The 23,853-nt window shown below is 38.2% G+C and overlaps 1 protein-coding gene across 1 annotated transcript; it reads right to left on the bottom strand.

The window, feature by feature from the left end:
• Positions 1-7,989: 7,989 nt before the first annotated feature.
• On the bottom strand, positions 7,990-9,024 carry LOC138876187 (uncharacterized). Its single transcript, XM_070155091.1, has one exon. It carries the CDS (start codon positions 9,022-9,024, stop codon positions 7,990-7,992), a length of 1,035 nt encoding a protein of 344 aa, XP_070011192.1.
• Positions 9,025-23,853: the final 14,829 nt, after the last annotated feature.

The following is a 23,853-nucleotide window of genomic DNA, read 5'->3' as shown; positions in this document are numbered from 1 at the left end:
GAGAAAGAATAAAATTTGGGCTCAAACAACCCATTTTTGACCCAATTCGGATCTAGCCCATAATCCTAGGCCCAATACCCACTAAGCTAACCCTAAAACCCTAATAAAACTAGACCTAAATCAGATTTTGGAGGGGGGGGGGGATGAACAAGCCGTTTTTAACAAAAAACCAAAAAAAACCTAAGTTATCTTCTTCTTCACCTTCTCAACCATGGACACAAGACAACAGAACCCTGATCTCTAGAGCTCTATCGTCACCCTCACTAATAGAACCCTAGCGAAAAACCTTCAGCCACCAGATCTCACGCTAACCCCCTCGACGACCACCCCTGAACCTCACGCCAACCACACGAACGACCACCCTTATAGCTGCCGCACACCATCGTAAAGAACATAGCTGCTGCTCCCTTCCCCTTCTCGACAAAACAACCCAAGAGACCCCCTGAATATTGGCTTCTTCTTCTTGAAAACAAAGGCAGCCGCCTAACCCTAGAGGAAAACCGGAAATGGAATGAAGTAGGATTCGACTAGGAGCAATTTCCAGCGATTTACATATGTTTTTGGTGACTGCTATACTTGGTTTCTTTGGGATTTTCGACCACATTTGTTAGAAGGAAATGTTGTCTGTTGGTTCTTCATTTTGCTGGCCAAAAAAGTAAATTCAGTTCACTCGTAGTTCGAGTTTTCCGGTGCCGATTCGAAGTCACGGATTTGAGGTTCTGTCCGAGCTTTTGTCTGATCCGAGTTCCCATTGTAGCCACGGTTTAGTTTTTGCTCCTGCAACTGCCTAACACCTTGAGAAAATGAAACATCCATTTCAGGTGCATTCTTTCCCCTGTTGTTTTCGCTCATGTGTTGGTCTAAATTTATTTGCGCACTATGCATTAGTCATTGCTTCATGACTGGTTTTGATTCTCCTTTTAGATATGTTCGAGCTGAATTTTTGATTGAGTTTTAAGTATAAGCAATTTGTGAATACATATGGATACATAAGTCAAATGGAGACGATAGAAGCCCGTAGGGAACAATTGTGATTAAATGGGATTGGTTTGTCTTTGCCTGCTTTAATTGAATACAATATAGTTGGTATGCTTTTGAAGTTCTATTTTGAACAGTATATTTTCGCCTTTTCAACGCACAATGTTATTTTGGAAGAGAGTTTAGATAATTTAGCGAGTTCATCTATAGTATTATAATCACGAGAGAAGTGCAGAATCAATTGAAACTGCCTTTGAGAAGATATTCATGACAAGCTTCATAAATAGAAAGAAGATAAGTCGTGATGCTTCTAAGGAAGAAGTTTGGAGCACACGCAACTTTTTGTTAAACCAGTATTATAATTGTAGACATGCGATTTTTGACCGTCCCAGAAATTTCACCCATTTTAGCGTAAAATATTTAGTTAGGTCTAATATAGCTATTTTAACTAATTTTGACTTTTTTACTTTATTTCGTCACAAAATGAAAATTACAAAAATATTTTTGTTTATGTTCTTTCATAAATTTAAATAAACAATATACAAAAATAGTACCTTATTTTTAATATAATCTTGAAAACACAAAAATAGTTTCATGTTTTAATATAGTTTAGTTTAATTAATTAGGAATAGCTTTGTATTGTGTAGTATTTTTATCTTATTTTAAAAGGAGTCAATTAAGGTGTTAGACCATAATTTTAGGAGTTTTAGAGCTCAATTTTTGGCCCAATTCAGATTAGCCCCTTAAGTCCAATACCCAATACCCAGCAAGCTAACTCTAGGGACCCTTCTAGACTCTTCTTGGGAACAAAAAATAAATAAAAAAGACCCTAAGAAGCTGAAAATAACACTAGCCTAAGACCTAAAAATCAGTCCCTAGGACCTAATATACAGAGGTGCCTTTTTACACATGGATGGACCCCCCCCCTCCATGACACCCATCGTCTTCCTCACTAAACAACCCTAGAGAACCAGCAATGACCTCCTCATCTAACCATCTTCTTCTACACCCCATAACATCAAACAACACCGACCCCGACTCCTTGCCCTGAAATCCGCCACATCCAGCCCTCTTTCACTAAAATTCGTCGGAAGATACGCATACACGCATAGAGAGTGACTGAACAGTGAGAAGATTGAGTGAAAAATAGAGTGCGAAGGGACAGAGGTGGATTCGGATCCGTTGTCGTTCACTAGTTGCCATCGAGATTCGGAGTTGTTGTTTCCATTCGTGTCGAGCAAATTCAGTCTGGTTTAGGTTCGAATTCTAGTTGCCTTTTGTTCTATTTTTGTTGCTGCTACGGTTGGTTGGGACGCGGATGAGTCGAGGTTCAGGTTGCAGTTTGAGGTTTAAGTCCGTGACCCCTGTTTGAATTTGATGTTACACGGTTCATGTTGGAGTTGTCTCTTTGTATTGAATCAAATATGGAAGAAGGTTCCATCTGAAATTCTATTAAAGGTTCAGTTTCTTTCTTTCAATTTTATTCTGTTTTTGGCATTTGATGAATTTTCCTTATAATTGATTCATTGCCATTTTTTTTGCCATTATTTCTTCTGTTTTTTTTTTGCATTTACATAGGAATGTTGGTTTATAATCCATGTTGTGATCTTATTGGGAGTACTGATGTTGAATAATTAAAATGGATCTCATCGGATTTTTGGTTGGTCGTTGAAACATGTTTGATGTCCAAATATATCTTTGTTCTTAATAACAATAGGTTGGTTTGGAATAATATGACTAAATCCAATTGGACAAAGTGATTTTTCCTTATCATGTTTTTGAAAGTTTATGCTAGAAATATTGGTTCTATAACCTTCTTCCTCTTAATTGTTTGAAAAAATCAGTATCATTGGATATAAAAATTAATATGGTTTTAGTTTCCTTTACTTGACATCTCTAGTTACACTACTTGTGCAAGTTGCGTGTTAACTCTCGTAGGCCTACATCGGTTTCTTTAACTCTGCTTTTCTATAATGTATAGTAGCCAATATGATTTGTTTTATGCGTGTTAATAATAAATTATCGTGACTATTGGTACGGTTCTCATGACATGGTCACAATACGTAAATCCCAATTCGGGTGTGCATTTCATGTGACCCGAAAATAACTTCGAATAATAATTAAAATAAACATGTTATAAATCCGGGTGTGCATTACATGTGACCCGACTTCAATTTCCAACAAGGTTAAACAGAATGGGTCGTAAACCACAAGTGCATTTCATGTAGCGTGGCTTACGATGTGTTTTAGATAACCTTGAAATAATTCCTTAAATCAATAAAGCGGTTTTGAAAGTTAAAAAATGCATAGGTTTAAAAGTGTTTTAAAATTTGATAATTAGGCCAATAATAACAGTTGAGCGACCGTGCTAAAATCACGGAACCCGGGAATGCCTAACACCTTCTCTTGGGTTAACAGAATTCCTTACCCAGATTTCTGTGTTCGCGGACTGTAAAACAGAGTCAATCTTTTCTCGATTCGGGATTTGAACTGGTGACTTGGGACACCATAAATTATCCCAAGTGGAGACTCTGAATAAATAAATAAATAAATAAATCATGTTTCGATTGTCACTTAAATTGGAAAAATTCTCTTATACCCTTCCGGGGGTAGTAAAAAGGAGGTGTGACAACTCTGGCGACTCTGCTGGGACATGAACCCAGAACTTCTAGTTCAGGGTTCAGAATTCGAGCTTAGAGTAACTGTTATAGTTGGCTTCTATTTATTATCTAGTTTTTATATGTTTGAGCCTAATGTGCTAATTGCCACTTTTTACCTCTTTGATATTATTTGAACTGCATATAAACTATTACGAAACCCTCCTCTCTCTAAGTCTTCTAAATCATCTGGGAAGGGTGCACTTTGTGTAGCTTCTCTTCTGTTAGAGTCATATCTCAATTTTAGAACGAGGTTCGGACAAGTTGCAAAGCCGGTGAAGCTTCTATATTCCCGGTACGCTGCCTCTCTCAGCTCGAGCTGTCCGTTCAGGTAAGCCAGGTATAGAACAAATAAACCCAAGTTTTAAACCTAGAATAACAAAGCCTCATGCCGGATCCCTAGTAGGAACGTTTGTTGCATCACGTGCATTTGACTTAGGGGGCTCAACACAAGGGTTGGGTCCGTCTAGGACAAGTTACCCAAAAAAAAAGACCATCTTGATGCATCCTATGTGATACATGTTGCAATCTTCAAGGGTAAAAGGGTCATTTGGCGGACCAATGATAGTTGAGGGCAAATGAAAATAAAAGAAAAAAAAGAGGCTGAAGTATGAAAATAAAGTAAGTAGGGCCCAATTATGTTTTCTGTCACACTTTTGTTTTAAAAAACCATGAAAATTCAAAAAACAATTTTGCACTTTTTCATCATTTTCCGAAAATCAAAAAATAAAAAAAAAAAGGAAAAGAAAATCCAAAAAGAGTTTACATGTTTCATCACTTTTGAAAAAAAAAGACAAAAAATATATTTTCTCTAAATTAGTTTTTTTTAATTCTTGCCCGTATCCAATCTGCCCGAACTACGCATACCTGATTCTCGTTTTTCGGGACATGATACGTAGGCAACCCACATAGGGTCTGGTCTTCCTAGTGAGTTAGGTTCTTGGCTTCGCAGGGTCTTAGCCAAATCTTACATTTTTAGCCACTTTTTGCCAGAAAGGTTAATATTTTAAAAAAAACAGTCACAATCATGTCTCACATGTGTCCAACATGAAGGGTTGTTGTCTCACTTAGCGTTCTAGGTCTTTAGCTTTATTTGGTCTTAATTTTCTCATACAGGTGTGGGTCTACTTACCGGAGTTTGAGCATGACAGACACCACGGGACCATCCTGTCAGGATCGCTCAGTCAGGAGTTGCTTAAGAAGATGTTTTTTTTTTAAAATTTATTTTTTATGTTTTGAGTCTATTTTTTTATGTCGTCTTTTACCTTCTAGTTTTGTACAACAATGTCGAGTTTCTTGTTATTATATTTTCTAATTTGTATTTGAAAAAGAGTTTTATAAATCAAAAATCCAAAAAACAATAAAAATGAGATTTTGCGCTTTTATATGTCCGTTAGAAGTTTTCTCTAGAGTACTAATTCTAGGAATTAAAAAAAATTATTTGAGGTGGTTTTCCTTAAGGCAATTAATATCTAGAACTTAAAATAAAATTGTTTTTATATTTCCTTTAGTATATTAGCACTAAAAATTCAGAAAAAAGAGAATTTTCTTTTAGTACCTCTTTAAAAGTTTTCTTTAATATATTATTCAAAAAAATCCAAAAAAAAAAAAATTCTTTTGAGGTTCTTCTTTGAAAAATTAATGAAAAATGAAAAAAAAATCTTTTTGTTTTCATTAGAACTTTAGGATATTGTATATAGAAGGACAAAAAAAACATATTTTATCTTTAGTTTATCTTCAGAGTTTCTCCCTTAGGTAATCAAACTGGAATCCAAAGCCATATTTTTTTTATCTTGTTCATTTCTCATTTCGAAATATTTCTTTAGGGATATCAAATGAAAATCCAAAATATTTTTCTTTGGTTTATTCTTTAGATTTTCTTCCTAAAAAAAAAGAAGAAGAATAAAAAAAATATTTTTCTCTTCTAAGGTTTTTTCCTTAATAATTCCCATAGAGTATTTGTTTCAAAAAGAAAAAAATATATATATGCTCGTTAAGCTTGAGTTTAGAATATGTTATAGAATATTAAGTCTAGAAATTCAAAAAAAAGGCTTTGCTTCTTTCTCTTTTCTCATCAGAGTAGTCATTAAGGTAAAAAGAAAAAAAGAAAGAAAGAAAAAGAGAACGTTGCTTTGTTTACTTTATTCCCGATCTTTTCGAACTACGCAAAGATCTGATTCATGTGGCGTCATGATACGTAGTCAACTTACATAGGGTTCGATCGAATCATTTTTTTTTATTTATTAAAAGAAAAAGTGATGTTCTAAACGTCAATATCACACAAGAGAGGGGGGTGATTTGTGTGGTACCCAATTTTCGCTCTAGAAGAACCTGGTTCTTCTAGGTGTTCTAACTACTACTGTTTGCGAAATAAAAAGTGCATAAAATAAAGAACACAGAGATTTTACGTGGAAAACACCTGGCTCAAAAGGTGAAAAAACCACGACCTACTACTCAGTAGGATTTCCCCAAACTTCCACTAAAATCACTGAGCCAAAACAGCATTTACAAAAACTCTTTATAAACCTAAGGATTAACTCTAATCCCGTTGTTGCACACAGCCTCAACTGTTGCAACAACTTCAAATTAGCTTATAACTTGAACATTCAAAGTACCTAATACAATTGCTTCTATGAAAGCTGAAAGGTACAACTTTAAACCATCTACTACAATTGAACTAGAATAAGAAAAAATACAATGGAACTGATTCTTCTATCTCGTTCAAGTAGCTTCAGGAGTGCACACTAAAATCTCACACAAATTGCTTGCAAAATCGCCTTGCTCTTTTTGCTTTCAATTTAGTTTAACTTCTGCATTTGTGCAATACCTGTAAAAGAGAACAATCACTGTTATTTAATAGGTTAGAAATCAGAGTTTGATTGGGACTCAATTTTTGATCTTCTATCGTAGTTGAGTCCTTGAAGATATAAACTCTAACACTCTCTTTATCCGGATTGTGTTCTCTTCATATAAGGAGTCTTTCTCCCCTTATCCAATATGCAACCTTTTCAATCAGATCATGAGATATTACTGCTTGATTAGTAGGACTTATCTCCTTCACGTGCATCTCACATGTGTAGGTTGATCATGAAAGTGCTTCACAAGATGGACCCGGTCCATGACTGAGTTCATTTGTCATTCTTCAAAACTTCACCTGTTCTTGGGCCAACAAATTCCCCCTTTTTGATGATGACAAACTCTGTGCTTTTTACTGATCAAAAAACCTGTAAGAACTCAGCTTAACCATCAATACTAAACTTAGAAAATTTTCTTTTCATCAAGGACCAAGTTAATTAGGTTATAAATATCACTTATTTCAGAATAATGTGCAAAGCACAATATCTCTTCCCTCTTTTGGCATCATTGAAAAGTTGCATACACAGTATGAATTCCAGATTTTAATAAGTACTCATGGCCACCGGGGGAACTGCAAGTGCAATCATGGTACAATCATCAGAAATCAAACAAACATATTTAAACTATCAAGGTCAGAATAATCATTAACAAGAGAAAACAACAGTTTTCATTGATAGAGATATGTTGCCACTAATAATCCACAAAAAGAAAAATATCCAAACCATGAGCAAAAAACAGAAAAATCCTTAATATAGGTAACTGGGGGGGTACTAGAACTAGTTCAGGAGACAGAAACTAGGAGTCCTAAAGCTTGGAGGAACTGGAGGGTTGGGTTTGGAGAAGATTCATCATGTTTTGAAGAATTCCATCATTCTTCTCCTTTTCTTTTGCAAGCTCAATTTTGAGACTATCCCTCTCAGCTTCCACTTTAATCACACGAGCCTTGAGCCTAGCAATTTCAGCATCCTTAGCTGCACATTCCTGAACCAAAGTCCTAACCTTGTTCTTGATGGGTGTCCTCAAGGATGAAGCAGGTTCAACTGGGATGGCATTGACTGGATAGTCACAAGCAAGAAGAGTTTTGATGCCAAAATGTTCTTTGCTCGAGGCCATTTCCCATTTCTTCAGAGGCACATTGAGCCTGTCCAGAACTGTGATTAGTATGAAGCCATATGGGGTAGCATGAACCTTGGAACTATTTATGACCCTGTCTAGTAGTTTGACTATGAGGGCAGGCCAGTTGATTTGCTTTCCTCTCTCCAGGCACTCCATAAGAACCAGATCCATGTAGTTAGCAGTGTGCCTTCTCTCCTGTCTGGTCAATAAGCACTTGTTGACAAATTCAAACACAAACTTGTTCTTAGGCCTCATTTCACTTTTCTGCACAGCCCTGGCTTCAGTCACATTCTCTGAATCACAGAACCTTTTGGTGATTTCAAGGGCAGTGGGGAGGGAGTCTAGGCATGGCCACATTTGCCTAGTATATTCATCAAACCCTTCAAAGGGCATGTCCAGAATCTCTCCCAGTTTCATGTTCCTTCTCTGAATCATTTTCTTTGTCTTCTCCACTCCAGTCATCATCATCAGAAACTTTTGATTGTTTGGTTTTCACTGCAGATCTTGTCCTCTTGGCTAGTGTGGGTTCAACAACTACAGGCACAGAGGAGGAATTCTTGGAGGAGGTCTTGGTTTTCTTAGGCTTGGGTGTAGGAACCTCCACTGTTGTACCCCTCTCCTGATGGACCAGTTCCATCTCTTCTTCCTCAACAGCCTCTGAGGATTCTACAACCTTTCCTTTTCCCTTATCCTTTTTCTTTTTCTTGTTTTCTTCTAAAGCCTTTTGTAGATCAACTTCACTCTGTTTTACCCTGCTTCTTGTGGCTCTACCCTTAGGCACTGAAGAGGCAGTAGGTGTTGGGGATAAAACCTTTCTTTTCTTGGAAGGCTTAGGAACATTTGGGGCTTTCGCCATTCTGCGTTTCTTTGGATCATAGCTTGCCCCAACCTTTTTCAGTAGATCAGCTAGGGTCTCTTCAGTAGATGAAACTGGTTCATCTCTCCGTTTGCTCAGATGAACCAACCCTTCAGCAGCTTCTCTAGAACCAATTCCCCCTGACTTCATGCCACTCTCTTCTAACCTCTCTTGTGCAACCCCACATATAGCAAGAACTGCTCCTTTCCCTTTGCCCCTTTCTTCACCACATGCACCCTCTTTCTCATTTTCTTTTTCAGAATTCTTTTTACCTCCACTCCTACTCAACTCAGGCAACTTAACATCCCTAATGGGTCCAACCAGAACAAACCTAGTCTCTATGTTTTCAATCAGAGATGAACTTACCTCAGTAGGGGATTCTTGAATCTTCTCCGAGTCAGAAGACCCATGTATTTCACCCTCAGTCGCAGATTGAAAAGATTTAGACTCAGAGCTGGAGTCAGATTTTTGAGCTGGGCTTTCTTTCACTTGGCTTGCTTTCAACCTTTCATTCAAAGTCTTCCTCAGAGCCCCAGATGCTACAGTTTTTTGAGCGAGCATTTTCTACCTTCGTAACCTAGGTTTTGGAGATTCACTGGGTGGAGTAATTGAGGATGAATTTGAAGGAGATGGTGGTGGAGGGGTTCCAGGATGATCTTGTGGTTTAGACATGGTTGTTGATTTCTTGAGAGAATTTGGGAACTTTGGAGAAGAAGGCAATTGGAAGTGAAGAAGTATTTTTGACGATTTTGGAATTATGATGAAGGATAGAGAAGTGATGTGTATTTAAAAGAGCATTAGACAATTAATAGGTAACGACAGCCTTTTCAGAGGTCAAATAGAAGTCTAATCAAACTGAAATTTCAGAATTTTAATGATAGATTTGGCATCCCTAGATATTAGGCAAAACTTACGGTGTAGAGTTCTAGATGGACGAAACTGGTTCGATGCTTAACGGATATAATTTTCTAGGAATTTGACAAGTATAGGACTTCTGCTCATGATTGAATTATTAGTCTTTCTAATTATGCAGAGTGTAGAAAACATACTTGAGCTTTCATATGAACTCATACTGATGAACCAGGTTCTTCATTTAGAACTCTCTTGAACATGCCTCAAACGCCATAATAGAGAATTTTTTTGCAAAAGATCACTGAATCATATAAACACATGGCACAGGAGTATACTAATTAAAGTATGAAGCTGAGTAAGAATTAATCTAGATATTTACACATAGTTATTAATCTAGATATATATATATCATTGTGCATTCTGAGCTGGACCTATCAGGTGATCTTAATCATCTCTAATTCCAACCTGTTCCCCTCAAAGTTTTCTCTACTTAGTGCTTTAGTGAAGATATCGGCAATTTGCTTATCAGTAGCACAGAATTCTATGGAGATCAAACCTTTCTCAAAGTTATCTCTTAAGAAGTGGTGCCTAACATCTATGTACTTAGTCCTCTTATGATGAACAAGGTTCTTTGTCATACTTATAGCACTAGTGTTATCACAGAATATAGGAATGCAACCAACTTTAATACCAACATCTACCAGCTGTTGTTTGATCCATAGCAATTGAGCACAACAAGAGGCAGCAGCAACATACTCAGTTTCAGCAGTGGATAAGGCCACTGAATTTTGCTTTTTGGTAGCCCATGACATAAGACATGAATCAAGGAAGTGTGCCATACCTGAGGTGCTTTTCCTATCCACTAGAAAACATGCATAATCAGCATCAGCATATCCTACTAGATTGAAATTACTACCTTTGGGGTACCAAAGACACAGATCAGTGGTGCCTTTCAGATATCTTAGTATCCTCTTGACAGCAGTCAAGTGAGACTCTTTTGGATTTGCCTGAAAACGAGCACAAAGCCCTACATTGAAGACTATGTCGGGTCTGCTAGCAGTTAGATACAAGAGTGAACCAATCATACCCCTATACAACTTTTGATCAACTGAAGAACCAGGTTCATCAATGTCTAATTTAGTGGCAGTTATAATGGGTGTGTCTATTTATTTTGATTCTTCCATTTTAAACTTTTTGATAAGCTCTTTTGCATACTTCTGTTGATGGATCATGGTTCCCTTAGGACTTTATTTGATCTGCAAGCCTAAGAAGAAGTTAAGCTCACCCATCATACTCATTTCAAACTCAATCCCCATCAATTTTGCAAAGTCCTTACTTAGCATATCAGTGGTGGCCCCAAAGATTATGTCATCAACATATATTTGTACCACAAAGAGATCCTTACCTTTTTCCTTTAAGAATAAGGTACTGTCAATTTTACCTCTTTTGTAACCATGCTCCAGTAGGAATTTGGACAGTCGTTCATACCATGCTCTTGGGGCCTGCTTGAGTCCATAGAGAGCCTTGTCTAACTTGTACACATGTTCAGGATATTCTTTGCTCTCAAACCCTGGAAGTTGTTTTATAAACACTTCTTCTTTCAGGTAGCCATTCAGGAAGGCATTTTTGACATCCATCTGATGAAGAGTGAATTCCATGTGTGTTGCAAAGGCTATGAGGAGTCTGATTGCCTATAGTCTTGCAATTAGAGCAAAAGTCTCATCATAATATATGCCTTTCTCTTGATTGTAACCTTGGACCACCAGTCTTGCCTTGTTTCTTGTAAATGTTCCATCTTCATCAAGTTTGTTTCTGAAGACCCATTTTGTGCCAATAACTGATCTGTCCTGGGGTCTTGGAATTAGATGTCAAACTTGACTTCTCTCAAACTGATTGAGTTCATCTTGCATTGCATTCACCCAATGTACATCCTACAAAGCCTCAACAACATTTTTAGGCTCAATAGGGGATAAAAAGGCATCAAAAGAACATAAATTCTTTAATTGTGATCTAGTTTTGACTCCAGATGTTGGATCAGTGACAATGTTCTCAATAGGATGAGAACTATGATACTTGTGAGGTTTCACAACCAACTGGTTTTTGCTAGATGTTTCTCCCATGTTCTGTTGCTGAGGAACAGGGTCATGAACAAGTTCTTTTAGGGGATTTATTTCAATTCCTCCTTGATTAGTTCCCCCTGTCATGTTGCCCTGGATGGAAGAACCTATTCCATCACATGTTCCTTCTTTTGGTGCCACTTTGAATTGTACTGAGGCTTCAGTCATATCATTTACCAATCCAATGGATTCATCTTCATGTTCCTGTCTTTCAGAAAGAATGTTAGTTTCATCAAATACTACATGTACACTTTCTTCCACACAAATTTCTTTTGTTGAAGACTTTATATGCTTTGCTATGTGAAAAATATCCCAAGAATACTCCGTCATCACTTCTGGGATTAAACTTACCTAGGGAATTCTTTCCATTATTGTGCACAAAGCACTTGCATCCAAATGCCCTAAGGTGGGATATATTTGGTTTTCTCCCTTTAATTAATTCATAGGGAGTCTTCTCTACAAGTGGTCTAGTCATGCATCTATTGATAATGTAACATGCATTATTTACAGCCTCTTCCTAGAAGCTATGGGACAGTTTACTAGAAATAAGCATAGTCCTAGCCATGTCTTCAAGAGTCCTGTTCTTTCTTTCAACTACTCCATTTTGTAGAGGAGTCCTAGGGGTAGAGAAGTTATGATCTATACCATTTTCATCACAGAATTCAGCAAACTTAGCGTTTTCAAATTCAATACCATGATCAGACCTAATAGATGCAAGTTGATTTCCTAATTGTTTCTGAGTTTTTCTAACAAAAGTGGTAAACATATCAAAGGCTTCATCTTTAGATGTTAGAAATAGTACCCAGGTAAATCTAGAATAATCATCAACAATTACCATTACATATTTCTTTCCACCTCTGCTCATGGTTCTCATTGGGCCACAGAGATCCAAATGGACAGTTCCAACGACTTGGTCGTGCTTACCATTTTCTTGCTTTTGAAGGATGATCTTATGCTTCTCCCTTGCACAAACCTCACAAACTTTGTATTCCTTGAACTTGATGTTGGGTAACCCTATCACCACGTCCTTAGAGACCAATTTGTTTAGCTGATTCAGACTGGCATGACCAAGTCTTTTGTGCCACAAGAGGGGATCATTATCCACCACACTTAGGCAGGTTAGTTCATTTTCTGAGAGAGTAGACAAATCTACAATGTAAATATTGTTAACTCTTTTTCCCTGCAAAACAATCTTGTTAGTGTTAAGGTTAATCACAAACATTTAGTAGAGGTGAATGCTACAAGGTTACCTCTGTCACACAGTTGTGATACACTGATCAGACTGTATTTCAAGCCATTTATCAAGTAGACATTCTCAATGGAGAGAGAGTCTGTCTTACCTACCTTTCCAACCCCAATAATCTCACCTTTCTTCCCATTTCTAAAGGAGACATTACCTCCCTTTAAGTCCTCAAGTGAAAGAAACTGGTTCTTGCTTCCAGTCATGTGTTTTGAGTAGCAACTATCCATGTACCATATTTGGCTGCTTCCCTTCACTTGGACCTGCAAAAAGAAATCAGGGGTTAGTCTTAGGAACCCAAACTAGTTTGGGTCCCTTTCTATAGGCAAAGGGATAAATCAGATTCCTTCTGGCCCACCCAAGCAGCCTATTTTTGTTTCTTGAACAAAAGCTTTGTTCTTCTGACTGGCCTTTTCTTTTGCATTACATTCAGTTTTGTAATGGCTAGTCTTGCCACAGTGTGTGCAGATTTTGTTCTCAGGAAGAGTGAGGTACTTGCTTTTAGGATCCCACTTAGGTGCTTGAGACCCATAACCAAGTCCTCTTTTGTTGCTATTGTGATGTTCTTGTAGCCAAGAGAGTGCATCAGAAGCCTTGTTCCATTTGCAAGTTCTGTCTAGTTCATGTTTTACCTTCCCTAGATCTTCTTTTAATACTCTTATCTGCTCATCTTTCATGTATATCTCATCCTTCATTTTTCCTAAGTTTTCTTCTAGGTTGAGATGTGTGTGATCAGCTTTCTTCTTTCCTATTCCTAGTTTTAGTTTTAAGTTTTCAGACCTAAGTTCTAGGACACTAGTGTCGAGTTCAAGAACCTAGTTCTTCAGCTCAGTATTTTTACTTTCACTCTCATTAGCCCTAGATTCTATATTTTTGCACTTGGCTTTTAGGATCACACATTCCCTAGATAGCTCTTTCTTCTCATTGTTAATTATCTCAGACTCATCAATGAAGTCTAGCAGTAGCTCAGACAACCTTTCTTTAGACAGGAATTTGATCTTGTCTTTGAGATAAAGAATATTTACCTTTTGTTCATCATCTGATTCTCCGATGGCCATAAGTGCTTGTTCATCTCCAGCTTCATCTTCAGAGTCCTCATATGATTTTTCTCCCCAGGCAGCAACCATAGCCTTTGTTGATCCTTTGTTCCTTTTTGGTTGAACTTGTTCCTTCTTCTTGTCAATTTCCCATTGTGGGCAGTTCTTGATCATGTGATCAGTCTTTCCACACTTGTAGCAACCCTCATTGGTCTATTTCTTAGAAGCCCTTGATTTGTTGAAGGTTTAACCTCTTGAAGAACTCTTTCCTTTCATCAGGTACTTTTTGAAATCTCTTGTTATCATAGCCATTTCATCATCGATCCAGATCTGAACCTTTAGCAATTCTGAGAGCCAGACTTCTTTCCTTCTTGGGTGCATCCATTTTCATGGTTTTCCTTCTTAGTTCATAGGCAGTAAGGTTTCCAATTAGTTCATCCAGCTTGAGGGTAGCAATGTTCTTAGATTCCTGAATAGCAGTGATTTTGCTTTCCCAAGAGACTGGCAGAACCCTTGTCAAAATCTTCTCAAATTTGTCTTCTTCAAGAATAATCCTTCCAAGAGACTTAAGTTCATTTGTCAGTGTGGTGAACCTTGTATACATCTCTTGGATGGTTTTTCCTTCATTTATGGTGAAATTCTCATACTGAGAATACAGCAGTGTTCCTCTGGACCTCTTTACTTGAGGTGTTCCTTCATGAGCCACTTGCAAAGTTTCCCAGATTTTCTTAGCAGTGGTACAGCTTTGAATTATACTGTACTCATCTGGACCTAGTCCACACAAAAGCCATTTCTTGGCCTTGGCATTCTTCTCCCACTTCTTCAGGTCTTCAGTAGTGCAGTCAGCTCTTGTCTTTGGCACATCCACTCCTTCAGCAGTCTTCTTAGTAGTTGCTAGAGGACCATCAGTGACTATGTCCTAGAGTTCATAGTCTTCTCCTATGATGTGATCCTTCATCCTATTCTTCTACCAAGAATAGTACTGACCATTGAAAAGTTGAGGCCTAGTAGTGTATTGCCCTTCCCAGCTCCCAGGGTGCACTCATGTTGATCTTTTCCTAAGGTGTTAGCCTCTTCAAGGATAACCCGTTCCGATACCAATTGATGTTCTAAACATCAATACCACACAAGAGGGGGTGGATTGTGTGGTACCCAATTTTTGCTCTAGAAGAACCTGGTTCTTCTGGGTGTTCTAACTACTATTGTTTGCATAATAAAAGTGCATAAAATAAAGAACACAGAGATTTTACGTGGAAAACACCTGGCTCAAAAGGTGAAAAAACCACAACCTACTACTCAGTAGGATTTTCCCAAACTTCCACTAAAATCACTGAGCCAAAACAGCATTTACAAAAACTCTTTGTAAACCTAAGGATTAACTCTAATTCCGTTGTGGCACACAACCTCAACTGTTGAGACAACTTCAAGTTAGCTTATAACTTGAACATTCAAAGTACCTAATACAATTGCTTCTATGAAAGCTGAAAGGTACACCTTTAAATCACCAACTACAATTGAACAAGAATAAGAAAAAACACAATGGAACTGGTTCTTCTATCTCGTTCAAGTAGCTTCAAGAGTGCACACTCAAATCTCACACAAATTGCTCGCAAAATCACCTTGCTCTTTTTGCTTTCAATTTAGTTTAACTTCTGCGTTTGTGCAATACCTGTAAAAGAGAACAATCACTGTTATTTAATAGGTTAGAAATCAGAGTTTGATTGGGACTCAATTTCTGATCTTCTATCGTAGTTGAGTCCTTTAAGATATCAAACTCTAACACTTTCTTTATCCGGATTGTGTTCTCTTCATATAAGGAGACTTTCTCCCCTTATCCAATATGCAAACTTTTCGATCAGATCGGGAGATATTGCTGCTTGATCAGTAGGACTTATCTCTTTCACGTGCATCTCACATGTGTAGGTTGATCATGACAGTGCTTCACAAGATGGACCTGGTCCATGATTGAGTTCATTTGTCATTCTTCAAAACTTCACCTGTTCTTGGACCAACAAAAAGAAAAAAAAAGATGAAATTATGGGATGCGGAAAATGAGAGGAAGGAAAAGAGCGATAATTAGAAAAAAGAGGAAGGAAAATGAGCAAGCCAAGAAGTGCTAGAAAAGAAAAGAAAAAGAAGATTGAAATGAACAAATTGGGATGATGCCATATGACCTTCTTACCCTCGAATTCATGTTAGAAAGGACAACTGTGACTAGGTGCATTGCACATAATGTGAGATTATCTTATGTTAAATGCCTTAACGCTAATATGATGACTTCATCTTCATAAAGTAGAAGGGTGGTTGGTTTGTGGTTTTTAAATAACTCATCCATACAACACAAGGTCAAAGAGTAAGGTAGTCATGGCTAGCAAAGACTTGGACACAGGGGTTAATGATCCGTCTAAGGGAATTGTTGAATCAGAATCTGAGTTGAAAGAAGAGGTCTTGAGGTTAAAAGGACAGATGACCGAAATATACCAAGCCTGGATTAGTGGAAGTCCTCCACCATCAGTTTCCACTGACTACACTGAAAGCCTTGTCGTCGTTCCGCCACTGTCACAAGTCTAGGATATCTTCCCACAACCTTTTCACACTCCACTCCCAGAACCACCTCATATCCTGCTCCTTTGACCACTCATATTTTTGTAGCTCATCACCTGCTACATTTCCTTGATTCTCTAGCGAGACTGTGTTCAAAATCCCCGATGCCCAACAATATGCTCCAAAACCAATTTTCAAGGTCACGGGTCCATACTCTTACGCTCTTCACTTTGAGCCTCCCGGTGAGACTGCAAAGCCTGCTAAGACAGTGGAGCAAGATGAGATATCCAGAAAGCTGAAAGGCTTTAAGATGCCAAAGTTTAATTTGTGTGATGGGTGTGGAGATCCAGTAGCCCATCTGAGGGGTTATTGCAGTGAAATGAGAAGTGTTTGCGGGAAATATGAATTGTTGATGGCACATTTCAGAGAGAGTTTGAGTGGAGAAGCCTTGGAGTAGCTTACTCATCAAGATGTTAGTAAGTGTCATGCATGGGGTGACATGGCTCAAGATTTTGTTCAGCACTATCAGTACAATGTAGACATTATCCCAGACCACTCTTCCCTATCTCAGATGAAAAAGAAACCCGGGGGAAGTTTTAGGGAGTTTTGGCTCAAATGGAACGAACAAGTTGCTCGGGTCAGTTCTCCGATTGATAGAAAAGATACTGCTGAGTCCCGCCAATAACAGGATCCAGTGGGCATTCCTGCTAAACTCCTTCAACCTCAATATCGACCCCATGATATCCTCGTACTCCAGATAATCCTTCCTAGTGCTACTTTCCTGCACAAAATCACCAAGGTCATGCCTCACCTTCCTAGTACTTCATCCACAATGCACCGCCATATGCTCCACACCCACGAGACCCGCAATGGCTTGCACCACCTCTACAAATATCGTACACGCCTCCTCAAGCATGTTAACCACCTACCCGTAGGAGGTTCCAACCGAGGCCGAAGTACAAAATGAAAAGACAGCAGGAAAAAGAAAAGACTTTCACTCCTATTGGAGAATCATATGCCAGTTTGTTCCAGAAGTTGAGGCAATTGGACATGTTGAAGCCGATACAGATAAAAATGTCGAACCCTCTTCGAAATTTTTTTGATTATTTTCAAAGGTGCGCATATTGCTCTAATGCCCCATGGCACAACATAGAAAAGTGTTTTAATCTAAAAAGAGCAGTCCAAAAGTTTGTCAATGCAGGTGACATTACCGCGCAAAATCCAGATGCAGCGGATACTAGCCAAAGTCCATTGCCTATTCATAATGAGACACATTAGGTGGGAATGATTTGTGTTTAAAATGAATATAAAAACTCTTCTGAGTTCCTGGGAAGGCTACTTGCTGCAAAGTTTTCAGCTCTATCAGTCTCGGTTCCAGAAGTTGATCTTAATAACGAGTTGGAAAAAAAGGACCCAAAAGCTATTTGCTGAGGTCAATGTGATTGAAACTGGTAGTGATATCGGTAATATTAATGTAGGACTCAGTGGCTAAGATGCCAAGCTTGGTAATTGGAAAGACGCTCCCTTCTTGGTTACCCGAGGAGGAACCCTGGTGGTTTATTTTGTTGTCATTTCTGTTGTCTGGGTTATTTCACGGTTGTAATCCAGATATTGTCTTGTGACTCAAACCCTTCTATCCTTTTATTTTGCCTAGTTCATTTAGTCGTAGTACCCCTTTTAGTGTTATTTAGGTTTTTCCAGGATCGTAACTCCCAGTGTGTTTTGCTTGTCGTGTTGTTCAATCCCTTTCACCATCTGTCTAATGCAATTTTCTATTTTTTGTTATTTCTAGTCATTTTATTTTAGTTTTCTTTTCTAGTTCTTTTCATGCTGGCTCTAGTGACATGACATGTACGCATAATTCTAGGTCTGGTCTTAAAAGTTAGTTTAATCATGAATCAATGAAACATGTTTTGAAGATGAATATTTGAGGGAGATAAATATAGATTTGGACATTTTGAGATCATTTGAAGCTCGAACCATGTGAAACTGGGGCAGATAATTTGAGAAGTTAATAGGGTGACAAGAATTGGTTAAAGGAGAGTGCATCTCAGACGATTTGAAGCAAGAAACTTTGAGTTCAAGTGCATCTCAAGTTATAAGATAAAGACAAGAAGGTTTTCTCCGAATTGACGGAGGATATCCATTGTGAAAAGGGAATCACTCAACAAGGGTTCTATACTTGACAAGGCGCTAAAGAAAAGTGGAAGGCATATCAGTAACATCCATGTCGAAGCTGCTAAAGAAATATTATACATGATCTTCAATTTTCATTTCAAGTTGCATGTGTTGTACTTGGCATTTTCAGAGATTGGGAGGCCCTCTTTCAGCTACCCAAATACTTATACCATTCGATACCCTTTTGATCCTGTATTGATTTCTTCGACCTCCCCTCTTTTGGAATCAAGTTAGAGTCATACGAAAAAAAAAGAAAAAAAATTCATGTCCCCATAGATTTATTTTAGAAAGTTCATTCCAAAAGGAAAATTCGAAAAAAAAAAGAAAAATAGAGATAAAGGGAAAAAAAGAAAAAGAAAAAAAGAGAAAAAAAAGAAGAAAAAAGAAAAAAAGAGAAAGAAAAAAAAGAAAAAAAGTAGTCGTGTGAACTACGTTTGACCTGATTCTTGTCACCGCAAGATACGTAGGCAGCCTTACAGTTCGGTCATACCAAATAAAATATTTTATAATCCCACGAAGTCAAAAGTTGGGCAGTCTTTCTTAGTAACTCCATCAAAAAAAAGAATCAAATTCCCTTGTTTTAAAAATCGGGGCAAAGTTTAGAGTGGATTCCAAAAGTTGTAAATAAATATACCATGTTATCTTAGTTATTTTGAGCATTTATGATATCCTTTCTTTCTAACCCTGTCCAAAAGCCACATTACAGTCCAAAAAAGACCTCCTAGATAATCTTTGAGAGTGCTGAGTTAGCCATGCCAAGAGCGTATGATGTTTTTACTATGTTCAATGCCTTGTCATCTACAGAATCAGAGAAAATAAGAAGAAAAGAACAAAATGAGAGAGTCTTATTGGTGAAAACCTTCATAGGCACCATAAGGCGATGGTGAGTTGAGAGAAAGAACAAAATGAGAGAGGCTTGATGGTGAAAACCATTTGGGCACTACAAGTTGAATAAGGATCGTGAATCAGATTGAATAATCGGAGCATTGAAGCCCAGTTTCACAGTTTAGGGGTATAACAGGAGTTGAACATCAGACTTACTTGACAAATTAGGCCACTTAATCCAAAGGTACATGTCATGGTAAATAGAGTTGGTGTCTATATCTGATAAGTTTCTACTTTGTAGTTTTCTTGTTAGGAATCATCTCTTTCCATTGTCCTTTACTCTGTTCCTTTTGCCTTGTTTACTTCTTCTTTCTGAGTCTGTTTGTTCAGAACAAGTGAGAAATGACTTCAAAATTTGCCACCAACTTTTCAATTGCATAAAATGGGATCTGGATAGCACATCAAAGTGGCATAAGTCAGGAAAGAACAGCATGCGCACTGAGTTGGTAAAAATCAACGTGCTTTGGGATTCATGTGAAATACAAAGGTTTGGTATATGTCAATTCATGAACAATGCAACAGATCGAGGATGTTGGGTGAACAAATCAAAGGTATTTTCTATGATAAGGTTGACAGAGAAAGTGGTTAACCAATGACAAGCAAGGTCTTCCAAGCGGAAATCAAAGTTATCATGGCAAGTGAATGAGCAATAGACCTCAAGGCCAGTGGTTTAAGTCAGGAAAGAACAGTATCCACACTGAGTGGGTGGCAATTGATGTGCTTTGGGATTCATGTGAAACACAAAGGTTCAGTATATGTCAATGCATGAGCACAATGCAACTGATGAATGGTATTGGGTTTGAACGGATTAGAGGTATTCTCCGTGATAAGGGTGATAGAGAAAGTGGTCAGTCAATAAATAGGCAAGGTCTTTCGAGTTCAAATCGAAGTTATCATGGGAAGTGAAGGAGAAATCGCCCTCAAAGTCAAGGTCGCAAACAAACCACCATGTTTAAACTCACAAGTTTTCTTTGATTGAAACAGGGGCAGGAAATTTTGTTTGTTTCGGAGAAACCCTCCGTGAGGAAAGCAGGTGCTAGACAAGCTCGACTGTAAGTTTCTAGTACCCTCCTGGATAACAGGATTCAGTAAGTTGTGAGACCCTCGCAAATGACAAGGTCTGACGAGAGTTTTACTTTTTGGGAAGTATAATTTAGCATTTAAGTTTTTCACTTTTGAGGTGAGACTTGGTTTGAAATTTTTCAGGATAAGGGAATTTAGCTTAGAACTTATTTTGATAACAAGAATTGTTTAACACTCACAGATGTTCCCAATATCAAACTGTGACAGAAGAATTTCTTTTGTTTTGTCTATTTTGTTGTAATAAGGAGCCCACCTGGAGAACAAGGGAAGACAATTCAAGTTTCAAGGGAAAGCAGACTCAAAGGAATGCGGGTCAAATTCAGTAGTCCGGCGCCCACCTAGAAAACAAAGGGAAAACAATTCAAGTTTCAGAGGAAAGGAAGACAATTCAAATGTTGGTAATCAGGAGCCCACCTGGAGAACAAAGGGAAAGCAGCAATGTTCAAAGGAAGACAACAATCAGGAGCCCACCTTGAAAACAAAGGGAAAACAAGTCAAGTTTCGAGGATTACAATTCAAATATTGGTAATCAGGCACCCACCTGGAGAACAAAGGGAAAGTAGTAATGTTCAAAGGAAGGCGGTTCAAGTTCAGCAATCAGGCGCCCACCTGGAAAACAAAGGGAAAACAAGTCAAGTTTTGAGGGAAAAGCAGTACAAGTGTTAGAAATCAGGAGCCCACCTGGAGAACAAAGGGAAAGCAGCAATGTTCACAGGAAGACGGTTCAAGTTCAGCAATCAGGAGCCCACCTAAAGAACAAAGGGAAAACGAGTCAAGTTTCGAGGGAAAAGAAGTACAAGGGATGGTATTCAGGCGCCCACCTGGAGAACAAAGGGAAAGCAACAATGTTCAAAGGAAGACGGTTAAAGTTCAGCAATTAGGATCCTACCTAGAGAACAAAGGGAAAACGAGTCAAGTTTCGAGGGAAAAGCAGTACAAGTGTTGGAAATCAGGAGTCCACCTGGAGAACAAAGGGAAAGCAGCAATGTTCAAAGGAAGACGGTTCAAGTTCAACAATCAGGAGCCCACTTGGAGAACAAAGGGAAAACGAGTCAAGTTTCGAGGGAAAAGCAGTACAAGTGTTGGAAATCAGGAGCCCACCAGGAGAACAAAGAGAAAGAAGCAATGTTCAAAAGAAGACGGTTCAAGTTCAGCAATCAGGAGCCCACCTGGAGAACAAAGGGAAAACGAGTCAACTTTCGAGGGAAAAGCAGTACAAGGGATGGTAATCAGGCGCCCACCTGGAGAACAAAGGGAAAGCAGCAATTTCAAAGGAAGATGGTTCAAGTTCAGCAATCAGGCGCCCACCTGGAGAACAAGGGAAAACAGTTCAAGTTTCGAGGAAAAATAGTGCAAGTATTGACAATCAGGTACCCGCCTAGAGAATAAAGGAATTTACTTCAGAATACAATTCAAGTCAGCAACAAAAGAATCTCGCGGCAAGAATGCGAGTCAACAGTCCGAGATGATCAACAGAAGTTAGTCACAATCCAGAATTAAAAAAAAAGGCAAGAAGTGAATCCAAATGCAGAAGTTGATGAAAGATGTGAGTTGCTCAAGACATGACTGATGTCACAAGCATGGTGTGGTGTCCTGTCACGACCCAAAATCCACTAAGGGTCGTGATGGCACCGGACACCGCTGTCAAGCAAGCCAACCATAAATACTTAAATAAATTCTCATTTTTATAATTGTGAAAACTATGATTTTCCTTCAATTTGGCTAGTAAAAGATAATCTTTATAAAATAAATAAAAGAATGTTTAAAAGTTAATACAGAACACCCCATAATTATCCCAGAACCCGGTGTCAGAAGTGCATGAGCAATTTCTAGGAAATAATGTAATACAACAATCGTCCGGAATACAATATTGGACAGAAAGTAAATAGAGTAATCTGAAAGAGACTCTGCTAGCTGGGGGTCGTCTCGAGAAGTGCAGCTCACCTAAGTCTCCGTATCAACCATGCTGCTACGCCCACTAGGCCATTAGAGATGCATGTGCCTGTGAAACAAAAATGCACAGCAAGTTTAGTATGAGTACGAAAATAATGTGTACTCAATGAGTATCTCATCTAATCTCAAAGAAGTAGAGACGAGAGGTCGACTTCGATACTTACTAGTGGTCCAATATTAATATATTAATAATGTGAATAATCATAGATTTATTAAAAATCATAGATTTATTAAAAATGGCACTAAATTCAAGTAAGTCAAGAAACAAGTAAACATTCCTTTTTATATTAAGAAGTCTCCAAATTCATAATCTATTATTTATCAATTTATCTCAGACCAGGGAGGCAGATCAGTTTATAATTCTTAAGCAAGCATTGCAAGCATGCGCAAAACATGTCGAGGTCGTATGGCCCGATCCAACAGGTATTTAAATTGTGCACTGCCAGAAGGTCGAATGGCGCGAACCATAGATGCATCTATTTAATCTGTCGAGGCATTCGTCCCGCTCCAAAATTAAACACACACAGACAGTCAATCAAGAAATCATCAGGGAATAATTATCCAAAGAAAAGCCAATTCTCTTTTAACAATTTAAGAAAATAAAGTTTAATCTTTTTAGAAATTCATTTACTAATTCGATGTGATTTAAGCAATTCAAACTGTCAATAAGATTACAATATTCCAAGTATAGCATGTTTTTGGGTCCTGGACTACCCGGACTTAAACATAATAGTAGCTACGCATGGACTCTCGCCACCTTATGCGTACGTAGCCCCCACAAATAGGATCACATATCCAATTAATTCACCTATGGGGACAATTCCCTTTTACAAGGTTAGAAAGGAGACTCATCTCGCTCCGAAGCCTATATTCCGATTCAAGAACGCGCTCAAACCTCCAATTTGGAGCCGAACGATCCAAAACTATTCAAATAGGGTAAGAACTAGTCAATACATGCTCAAAAGTTCATATTCTAATTATTAATCCAATTTTCCAACCCTAAATGCAAGGTTCCTAAAATTCATCCCCTGGCCCACGTGCCCGGATTCCGGAAATGTTTGAAGAAAATTGTTACCCATAACCTAAGGATCAAGAATATATGATTTTTACTCCATTCCCTAACAAATTTCGTGGTTAAATCTTGTTTTTACCAAATTCTTGGTTTTTCATCTAAAAACTTGATTTTCCCTAATTTTCACATGTTAATCTATCCATAATCTATGTATTTAACTCACATTAAATAGGAATAACTTACCTCACAATGCTAGGTTAAAATCCTCTCTTTGGAAGCTCCCAAATCGCCTAAGAGGATGAACGAAAATGAGCTAAAGGGTCTAAGTCTTGAAATTAATAGTTGTGCACATGCCTCAGATGTCGCATTTGCGACATCTGGTTCGCAAATGCAACGGTCGCAAATACGACAAACCCATCGTAATTGCGAACATGGGCCTCCCCTACAAGCTCGCAAATGCGAGCCCTACTGAGGTCGCAAATGCGATCA

Source organism: Nicotiana sylvestris, chromosome 8, assembly GCF_000393655.2.
Source record: "Nicotiana sylvestris chromosome 8, ASM39365v2, whole genome shotgun sequence".
Classification (NCBI taxonomy): domain Eukaryota; kingdom Viridiplantae; phylum Streptophyta; class Magnoliopsida; order Solanales; family Solanaceae; genus Nicotiana; species Nicotiana sylvestris.
This window is presented reverse-complemented; position numbering and strand designations above follow the sequence as displayed.